This window comes from Eurypyga helias, unplaced genomic scaffold (assembly GCF_000690775.1).
Source record: "Eurypyga helias isolate BGI_N326 unplaced genomic scaffold, ASM69077v1 scaffold16996, whole genome shotgun sequence".
NCBI lineage: Eukaryota > Metazoa > Chordata > Aves > Eurypygiformes > Eurypygidae > Eurypyga > Eurypyga helias.
In genome coordinates this window covers 5567-16853 of record NW_010256167.1, presented here as the reverse complement: position 1 = coordinate 16853, position 11287 = coordinate 5567, and the positions used below count along the sequence as shown (strand labels likewise).

General features: G+C 36.9%; 1 protein-coding gene across 1 annotated transcript in view; it reads right to left on the bottom strand.

Annotated features, from left to right (window-relative positions):
- The window catches only part of LOC104511111 (dual specificity tyrosine-phosphorylation-regulated kinase 1A-like), a 10552-nt gene extending 132 nt beyond the window's left edge, over positions 1 to 10420 (bottom strand). Inside the window, 10 exon segments of the mRNA XM_010153583.1 lie at positions 1 to 539; positions 542 to 716; positions 1967 to 2091; positions 2404 to 2710; positions 3310 to 3450; positions 3798 to 3944; positions 6320 to 6606; positions 8437 to 8584; positions 9356 to 9544; positions 10313 to 10420. The exon segment at positions 1 to 539 is cut by the window's left edge and continues 132 nt beyond it. Of these exon segments, the coding sequence (XP_010151885.1) occupies positions 103 to 539; positions 542 to 716; positions 1967 to 2091; positions 2404 to 2710; positions 3310 to 3450; positions 3798 to 3944; positions 6320 to 6606; positions 8437 to 8584; positions 9356 to 9544; positions 10313 to 10420 (2064 nt within the window). The 3' untranslated portion in view covers positions 1 to 102.
- Between the last annotated feature and the right edge of the window lie 867 nt (positions 10421 to 11287).

The window sequence follows — 11287 nt, the reverse complement described above, 5'->3', positions numbered from 1 at the left end:
AGTGAGTTTATCTCCTTCTGATTCAAGCAGCTTTGCACTTTGTTTTTGGAAAAACACCACTTCTATAAAAACACACAAGAAACAAACTTAGTTTCAGTTTAGTCACGAGCTAGCCACAGGACTTTGCTGAACACAAACTCCTGTCATGGGAGACTCTTCTCTATCAATCCCTTGCCTCATTGCAAGGTGTCCTTCAGTCATGTAATGAGCAGGACCTGTATTAGCAGAGAACTGGTACGTCGGATGCCCAGCTATGCCAGTTTCTTGGCGCGGATTAGAGTAGACTGTTAAATTCATGTCCATAGCTCCGTTTTGTCCAAAGTCCAAGGTATTAGCAGCCACTGGGCGGTTCTGATAGGCCTGATTGCCTTGGTTACCAGTAGAGGAGGAAGATGTAGAGGAAGAAGTAGTTGAGGAAGACAGGGATGTCATGGAGTGGTGACTGTGGCCCACCTCCATAGAATCCTGGGTGGAGGAGCTGTTTGTTGGAGAATTGTAGACCCTCGGCCTGGTCCGGCTACCCAAGGCTTGCTGTCCTGGTGGTGGTGGTGGTGGTGGTGGTGGTGAGAGCTGTTTCCGTGATGGTGATGTAATGCGTTCTGTTGCTGAGGGGTTACATGGAAGGTGGTTTCTTGAACTGGGTGGTTTTCAACAGTGACCTGTGTAGGAGCTTCAGTGGCTGTCCAACCAATTGGAGGAGGAAACTGTTGTCGAACCTGTATTAATAAGCAAAATAACAAAGTTTAATCAAATCTGTCGATTTGCAATATATGAGAGAGATTAAGTCATTTTAAAAGCTAACCGAACCTTGCAGTTGCAATATTATTCTAGAAACGTAAGCATGTAGTTAAGAAGCATTTCTAATACACTTTTCTAAATATACTTTGAGACAAATGAATTCACATTCTGGATGCTTTTTTCAAACAGTTTAAGCAAGTCCAACATGTGACTTTACTGTCAAAATTACAGAAGCAGCTTCCCATGATAGCAGTAATAAAAAACACCCTACTAGTACAACACCTAGAACAGTAAGGCTCTGATCTCTGACACGGGCCTCTGGATACAATTAGCATACTAAGCTAAATTAATATGTTGTTTGTATCTTGAACGGTATCGACAGCATTAGAGGAGTACTACCCACTTCTCTGGAAGAACACAGCTGATTAAAGATTATTAAAATCGCAAGATGTAGCTAAACACCAATTTGTTGCATAAACTAAAGCATCTACTTGGAAGAAAAAGTCTGTCTTCTGTCAGTTGCAAAGCAGAGAAGTGCATACGATCTTTCTTTTCTTTTCTCTTCTTGTGAGTGTAATGCTTGGAGGCTATTGCTTTACACCCGGAAAACTGATTCTACATCTGTAGAAGTAATGAACAGACCTATCAAGTTTCAGTTTTACTCTTCCAGGAATAAAACAAGCTAACATACACTAGCCTATAATTTTATCTGTTCTGTACTAAACCAAAAGTATTACTGAATTATTTGAAGTTAATAAATGATTTGTTGCTGCTTTTCAAGGAGTACTGAATAAAGACTAACTCAGCCAATGATGCTGTTGGTGAAGTACCTGAACACCGTAAAATGGAAATAAGAACTCCAGCAGGAGTCCACTGTAGTACAAGCTAGTTCTTCACTGGGTTGGAAGATGCATAGTTCTATGTATCCTTACAACCTGTGTTAGATTAAGTACTCACAGCTCCACCTGATTTATTGCTACTTGTTCAAAACCTTCACCTCTGCAGTATCTATGGCAACTTTTACAGCTACCTGCAGTACTTTTACCTAAGCAACTGAACTAACATACACAGGACTTTACAAGAGCCGGGGGTAAAAAATAAAACAAATCTGATGGCTGGTTCTATGTCTAAATGACTCCGCTCCTGAAAGTGTTACTTAGTTTTAGGGATTTAATATTCTTAGGAAATTCATATAAATCTAACAGACCAAAGCTCTACTTCAGCATACCTGTGGGCTGTGTGTTTCACAGTCCATCGCTTGAACAGCAGCAGTGAAGTGTCCACCACTATGTCGATGCTGGTGTGTGGGGTCTGACCGTGCCCGTCCACTGTTGCTTGTTCCAGAAGATCCACCTATAAAATCATCACATGCAGAATAACTAAAGAGATGCAAAATTTACACAAAGCTGTAAAACAATGACAGCATTAAGATATTTAAACTGCTTTAAGGTAAAAATACAAGACCTATGATATCACACACATTTTTGCTCATCTACTTTAATTTCTTTTTGTTGGAGTTAACCTTTTCCAGCTGATTAAACTAATTGGTGAATAACTGACATATCTCTTTTTTTATTAAGAAAAAATATATTACATTTATCTGTGAAAGATTACTTTTATGTGATTAAGAAGGAGATTTTTATCTGTTCATGTGGAAAAACTCACCTGAGCTTGAAGATGTACTAGAGGTGGTTCCTGAAGACTGCGACTGCTCCATGGCAGGACTCGTAGACACACTGTTACTTGTGTTTGTACCTTCGTCTGCTGTTTTCTTAAAGAAACTATGCTGTAGGGCATAATAAGGTTGAATTCGTGTCTTAGGGTCATAATCAAGCATCCTTAAGATGAGGTCTTTGAACTTCAAGTAGTCAGCTACAGTATGACCCGATTCCCCAGCACGACGTCCACCTGGTCCTCCTGTTTCAACTCCTAGTATATTGTGAAGTTTACGAGTTCCGGGTGGTTTGTATTCCTGTTGGGAAGTTAGAAATTGTTTGAAATCAAGTTACATATTAAGCCTTGGATGTGCATAGTTTAAATGTGCCATGAAAGGAAGTAAGTCAAATAAAAGTAAGAAACTATTCAACACTACAGAAAGTGTTATTTAATCAACCTGTCTTGCAACATGGAACAATAATAAACAGCAGTAAAGCTGCATTTTCAGTGAGACAAGATGTAAAGCCAACTAACATCTCACCATTTTTTTAAGGGAACCATAGAATCTTTTAGGTTGGTAAAGACCTTTAAGATCATCAAGTCCAACCATTAACTTACCGCTGCTAATACCACCACTAAACCACATCCTTCAGCACATCATCCACAGGTCTCAAACACCTCCAGGGATGGTGACTCAATTAAACTAACATTGCCCAGTCCACCACTAAACCATGTCCTTAAGCACATCTACACGTATTTTAAATACCTCCAGGGATGATGACTCAACCACCTCCCTGGGCAGCCTGTTCCAGGGCCTGACAACCCTTTCAGTGAAGAAAATATTTTAATAGATATAATAATATTTTTTTTTTTAAGAGCGACAGTCCATATTCTCACCCGAGATACGTAACCTACCCTTTTTCCATCTTTGGTCTTCTTCAAGTTCCAAGTGCCATCTGGCACCTTCTCAAAGAACTTTCTTGCTTTTGGTGCTTGGTCAAGGATGTGAGTAGGTGGTATCCCCAAAACTTCCACTATTTTATTCATTTGATCCACCTATTCCAAACAATATTTGTAAAGAACATGTAACAGAGAGCTGAGCAGTGTGACAGTGCAATATTCTAGTCACATATTAACTACCCAGGCTAGTTCTAAATTAATTGTGAATTTAAGAAAAGTCCAATATATACAAAAGAAATTACTGAATCAGGAGTAAGAGGGGGAAGCAGAAACAGAAAATTATTAACCGATAATTTAGAGTTCTGAAGACATTGCTATCATTGATGTTTACTCATTTTAGAATGACTAGACTTCCCCAATTTATGCATTACAATTAAACAGATGAAAGTCATGATGAGAATGAACAACAACAAGAAAAAAATCTAATTACTTGTACTGCATACCTCATTTGCCCCACTAAAAAGAGGCTCTCCAGTGTGCATCTCAACTAAAATACACCCAAGGGACCACATATCAATTGCAAGATCATAAGGCATTCCCAGTAGCACCTCTGGTGATCGATAAAAACGACTCTGGATATATTGGTATATCTGAAATAAAAGCATCTGAAGGTAATACACAGCATCCAAAGAGCACGATTACTTTTCTGTGTTACAAAATAGAACTACCATGAAATACAACTTTAGTGCAGGGAAAGCAAAGGCATCAGTGATACTAAAAAGTATCTATACATTACATTTATAAAATTATGTAAATGTTAATTCTTAAGAAAACACTAGCATACACACTCTCTCTCACACACAAACAAAATAAAAACAATAAAAAATAAATAAACCAAAGAAAAAAGTGAGGAGTTGGTCACAATGACAGTATTTTACACTTTAGGGTTGATGAGTGTAGTCTCATGCAATTACAGGTAATCATACAGAAAAATTTTAGTCTGGTGTCACCCAAAGAAGAACTATTTCACAAGCCACATAAGAATCACATAACGCTTCAGACAAAATGTAAAAGATTAAAAGACACAATAATGATGTGATGAAATGACATTAAATTATGAGGTCATTCCAGGAACTAAAAAACAACACATGGGAAAAAAAATCAACCTGCTTCCACACCCAACTATCTGGCTCACTTCACAAGACAGGTAGTTCTATCTTGATTTTAAACCTGGAGACTGGCTTAACCATAGGCATATTAAGAAAGACAGACAGAAAGACACTTTAAAAAAACCCCAAAACTATACAACAAAACCCAACAACTCCAAAATCCTTCACAAAAAATAACATAAAAAACCAACAAACAACAACAAAAAAAACCCCACAAAACCACACACGGTACTTTAAATTCTAAGTAACATGCAATTTTGCACAAAGGTACTAATGTTTCCCTACTACTATTTAAGTTAACTTTAACAAAGAATTACACTAGGTTTTTCTATCTGTGCTTCTTATCATCTCAAAATTACCTTATTATTGACCTAAACTACTGAGGTCTCATTTCATCTCCTGGTGTCTTCCTTCACCCCAGGCTGAAAAGTTTCCAGCTTAGAGTAAAAAGCCCTTTTATTAATCTAAATATATGTCTCACCACTGCTTTTGATACAATATTCAATATTTGGCCTTGGTCTTCCCAAAACCTATTACAGGAAAAAGTGACGGGGTGCTACTGGCCAGTCCCACATGCTCAAAAGAGAATTGGGGGACTTTCTGTTAAAGTTAGTCCATGAAGTTTCTTAAACCTTCTCAAATACTGTTTCCCCTGCAGTATTGTTAGTCATACTTCTGGGGCAAGTGTTGCATATTTTTGGGAGGTTTATTCGTTGATTTGATTTTTTTTAACACCCAGCTTTCCCAAAGCAAAAAGACACCATTCACAGATTCATAGATGAAACTGCCAAAGGTACACAACTGACCTGGGGAGGCTCAAAATTCTTTTTTCAAAGAAACTGAAGTCTAACTTCTGTCTACAGAAGTCTTCCTTACCTCTCTAGCTAACAGGGTTTTTTTCAGTGCAAACAACAAACGCAAAGGTACCCTGAATGGAAGCAGTCACTTGCTCAGCCAAATATAATTCTTTCAGCCAGGAAGGAGTCTACTTGTACTTTCAGCGAGCACACTGACAGTACAAATCAAATGCTTGCGGAATACGGTTCGAATCTCTTCCTGAAGAAAACAGGCTTCAGTACCCAAGCAGAATTATTTACGACCTTAGTATATTAATAGTTATTGTATTTATTTTAACATTTCTTAAAGCTAATTGGCTATGCTGGATAGACTATGCTCAACAGATTCATCAGCTCAAATGAGAAACGCACTCATATTCAAAGTATGTGAACGACAGCTCACAATTACAAATTTTTGGACAACTATGTAATAGTACTGATCTATCCTAATATGAAGAACTATCGGCAGAAGGCAATGGGGCCCTTCATCCTGGAAATGCTTTGCACATTTGCACCTTTACTCACAGCAATCCTTCCACTAAAGTCCATTCAGTCTTTCCACAATTGCTAAAGTGCTTCTAAAACTGGTTATTTATAACCAGCATCTTTACGAGCTAGTTACTGCCAGCTACTGCACTGTCTTTACCCTCAAACATCATCTTATTTCTCAGAGAGACTAAATAGAGAACATGTTAAAGTGGAAGGAGCAATACATATGGAATAAGAAAATTATAAGAGTATTTTATTTATTTTGCAGACTTCTGTAATCAAGTGCTGATGCATTCTGCATTAACATAGCATAAAAACATAACCAAGGAGAAAAGAAAGATGTGAAGTTTATCACTATGGTGAAAGTTTATCTATTATGGCACTAAAATTCATATTTAAAGCTTCTATGGACTGTTGACCCCTAACACCCGATGTAAAAATTAGTTACTATTTCATTTAAGTCATCATTAGCTCTCTAGGTATTACGATGTATCCAACAGTACCATGATTAGAATTTTTACTAATACTCACCCTCTGTCCAAGTTGACATGAACTGCCAAAATCAACAATCTTGATAGCGCTTCGTTTGGGGTTACAGAGCAGGATATTCTCAGGTTTTAGGTCACAGTGAATGATACTAAGTTCAGGAGTCGCCAGAAAAAGCAGTGCAGTGCACATTTGCTGTGCAAATTTTCGTGTCAGGTTCAATGAGACACCTCTGAAGTTGGTGTTCCGCAACAGATCATACAGATTGTAGGACAGCATTTCAAAGACTAAGCAGAGATGGTTTCGGAACATGAAGTGGCGTTTCAAATGCACTTTAAAAAGGGGAAGAAAATAATTAACACGTATCCTGTGTGGTAAGTATTAAATACTGATAACAAACAATGCTTAAATATTTTAATCAATATGTAGGAAGCTGACCTGTGAGTTGGGTAATACAGTGTTGCTTCCTTTTTCTAGATCTATAGTTATTTACGGAATATTGTTGCCATGCCTAGGGTACGGAGGGGACATTTTACACATCTGAAGTGCCCTGAGGTGTATCTCAGTAAAGCAGTATTAACTAAAAAAAGATTTAAAAAATAGAAGAGATTCCCCTCCTCCCGCCCTCTAAAATAAGCTGTCATTCCCCTATTGGAAAAAGCAAACATATGTGGGTAAATAAAATCATCACCAAAAAAGAAGGGAAGTGCAGACCGTGTGCAACGCAACCTTTGTCACAACACTTCTGATCTTTTCCAGGGGGGAGTTCATTTCTCCACGCTCCTAAAGCTAAAACTGTATTCAAGTCCAAGCACCTTGGAAAAAAAGTGCACCTACAGCAGCATTCTCAACAGGGTTTAAATTGAAAGTGGGGAGATTTAGATTGGGTATCAGGAAGAAGTTCTTCCCGGAGAGGGTGGTGAAGCACTGGAACAGGTTGCCCAGAGAAGCTGTGGATGCCCCATCTCTGGAAGTGTTCAAGGCCAGGCTGGATGAGGCTGTGAGCAACTTGGTCTAGTGCAAGGTGTCCCTGCCCATGGCAGGGGGGTTGGAACTAGATGGTCTGTAGGGTCCCTCCCAACCCAAACCATTCTGTGATTCTATGTCAGGGTTGGGTTTTGGTTTATGTAAAATTTAAGTTTAAAAGACCTTAAAAATTTTTACACTGAATACGTATTCTAAAGATAATATTATATAAACAAGTTAAAATGTAACTGAATACTCATCAAATAATTTAATATCTACATATATTACTATTTCAAAAGTTTCTTTCTAAACTACAGAAAGAAAAGTTAGTAATCCAGTACATACATGCAATCAGAAAAGCACAGCTGTTAGCATTTCAGCTTCTATAAACTGAAGGATGCTTAAAACCAGTGTCATTTTCCTTAATCACACTTTTTGGTACCTCTCCATCTCTCTATATGACAAGCTATTGCTTTCCTTCCATCACCTTTCTGCCCAATTCTCCACTCCAGAGGATAGACAGGATTTAATAAACCTTTAAAGTGAGCTGACTTAATTTCACCATTATTATAAAGTTCAACTAGCATCACAGGAATAAGTCAAGGGAACAGCATTCCAAGCCACAGGAACCCTCAAAAGTGTTAAAATATTTTCTGAGCTTTAAATGGGCAAGTCATAACATTTACACAATTCTTATCTCAGTTTTGTGATACAAAGTTTTGAGCTTCTTAAACACATACAATCAAAAAATAATGATTAAGCTAAAATTACTGTGTGATACTCATTAATATCAAATATGCACGCTCTTATCCATGACAGTCCTGAGATAATTTAAGATCTATTCAAAGTAGTGAGAGAGATGCCAAGTACCACAGATCAAGGCTTCTGTGGAAAAGCCGATCCATGGCAACTTCTTGAGGTGTCCATATCATTAACTGGAAAAAGAAAATTTTACAAAAGATCCCAATGCTACAAAGTAACAAGTCTATTATCCCAAATAATTTTATATATTCTTCTTCTAAGTCTGGTCCTGTTGCAAAGCAAACTGGAAAATTTACGCTAAATAATATTAATAATTCTAGAAGTTTGATTATTCTTTTAATTTCTTTAGCACTAGAAGCATCCTGTCCTACATAGCACAACCTAAAATATTTGTAATTCGATTAAATAAAAATGAAGAATAGCTTTTCAAATACCTATATAGTACTTCATCTCAGTGTCATGTTTGTTCATAAGCTCAAGCAGTCGCACTTCAATCTGGGCTTGGTTTAAGAAAGCCTTCTTGTTTTTTATTATTTTGATAGCCACCCACTCCTGTTCCACTCGATCATAAGCCTTTACAACCTGAAAGAGAAAAGTCCAATACCACCACTAAAATCTCTCAAGTTTTAAAAATACAGCAAAACTCACCTTCTAAACTTCCTTCACTTTCTGAATTGAGAAAGCATTTTTAGAACTTTTGTCCTTTCCAGTTATGTATATTTTCTTAAATTTCTTCTCTTACTTCATAGTACAACAAAGCCACAATTGATCACGTAACGTTTACTGCAGTCATGTCAATAAAACAGAACTGAGGCTCCCCCAACTTCACTGAGACTTCACTAAGTCAAGCATTATATCCAAATGCAATTATCAAATCATGAAAAACAACACTGTAAAATGACTGGCAAAATCTGACAAAAACTAAGAAAACCAACAATGAAAAAAAGCTCCATGCTCCTTCCAGCCTTTTTCTCAAGCCTTGGCTACAGCTAGTAGCATTTGTTTTGAACGTTTGTAAGGAACGTTTGTAATAGTTAATCCCGAGCATTAGACCATTGTTTTAATGTAAAAACCCAAGCCAAACAGCTAAAATTGTAACCTGATAGCAAAAGGCTGAGGGTTTGCTGACTGCAAAATGCTTTAACAGATCTACATACTGAAGCATATTCAAATGTTATCTGTAGTAACAAGAAACAGCACAAAATAAAAGTGTCTAGAGCAGGCACTCAGCATAACATGATTAAGAAAAAGAATTCAATTTCAAAATTAAAGAGGAATACCACTTCAGATGAAATGCATATCATGATTCTATGATTCACATGAATTACAGGTTGCTCAGCTGATATACATTACCTGTCCAAAGGATCCTTTGCCTATTAAGGAGTCAATTTCATAACGATCCATCCACTTCTCCCCATTTTTTACAATATAGTCATAGTTGTCATCGTCATAGCCATCGTTGTAAACTTTTCTCTCCTTTTTGTGACTGGAATCATCTCCTTGGCCCTGCTGATGCCGCCGTTTTTTTTTTGCATAGTAAACCTAAACATGTAAAGTGTATTGCTCAAGAGCACTTTTTAGAACATCATTTCAGTAAAGAACAGAACCAAGCTTTTATAATCATCATATGTGTCTCAGTGAATATAAAAACTCAGAAATCGGGTATAAAGAAAATATACTAATAACACTGACCCCTAAGGTTCAGCGTTAAAACTGAAAACATACATCACAGTACACTGTACACACAGCAAAATTAAAAACGGTAGGTAGTCTGGAAACAAGAGTTAGCAGTTGCTCTTTCCTCAAGACTGGAAAAGAAGATTTCCAAGAAGTCAGTTATCACTGCAGAAATCCCTTCACATTCCCTCCGGTTGCCAAAGAGTTAGAAATTAACTGGTGCTTTCCTACACTACAACATAATTTTTATATTTTACATTTGCCAGTAAGATTTAATTAAGTAATTTAGGGAAAACACTTTACCATTTTCCTTAAAAGTCCTTAGACATTCACAAATGTTTACAGCATGTGCTAAAAGAGTTTGTGCCATACATATTTCCTTATCATGCAACAGAAAAGCTCAACATTTGTTTATAAAACAGAAAATAAATTCCAGGATAAAAAAAATCCCCATGTGCTGGACAAAAAGCAGGGCCATAACATCAATGATCTCAAATGAGATGCAAACAACAGGGAGAAAGCTTGATTTTTCTTCTATCTTCACAAGATCATACATAGGAAATATACTCAATAATGTATTGTAAACAAAACCTTCACATCCATACAGGTTACAAAGATAGCGGGAGCCATTACCTCATTAATATGCTTATATGTTTTGATTAAATCTACGGAGAGTTTCCTCAATGGAGCAGTGGCTGGATCACGGAAAGTTTGGGGCATCCGCCTCTGTAATATAACCATATCATAAGTTAGAAGAAAAGCCAGGACTTTAATGATATAATTACTACACCAAATCATGATATTCCGTACAGAAATGAGTTATTTTATTGCAGCCTGTTTTTAAGCTGACATTAAAAAAAAAAAAAGGAAAAACAAATGTAAGACTCAAAAGAAATTAACAGTTTAGTTAAGTTACTTTTTAATATATTTAATTAATTTTTTAAAAGGGAAATAAATCTCAAGATTCCGACCTCTCCTCCCATTATGCCTAACAGGCTTAATCCCAGTAAAGTTTTCCCCTCAGTTAAAAATACAGCTCCTTTGACAACAGAGATTCTTGCTGACATTACTCCTCTACCTCATGACTGACACATGAACTGCAACCATATTTAACGTATAGCTGCATTAAAACCACAAATGGAAGTCATAAGTAATAACTACTGGAGAACTGTGGCAGTTTGCCACATTTAAACTGCATCAAATTCCAAATAAAAAAACCTCAGGTCTACCACGCTTTGTATTTAGGATTTAGATTTAGACCTGGATATTGCAATTTGAAGAAATCTAAAGCATGCACTTGCAACATACCTACTTTCAAAGTTTTAAAACAAAACCCTTGAAAAGGTAGTTATGTTCTCATTTGTGTTTCCTAAAAATGACTGCATTTAGAACAAAACCATCTTCAACAGCAGGCTCTTTTTTTATGTTGGTCTCCTGAAGAAATAAGACTTATATGTGATAAAATTATCTGTGTGCCTCTTTTTTTTCTTTGCACACACACGCCATGTAAATTCTGGATCTACCAACCAACTTCTATCCCTCCTTAGGATTTGTCTGAAATCTCAGAAGATGAAGTCCCTGAAAACATACAGTTGCAAGTGGCAAGCT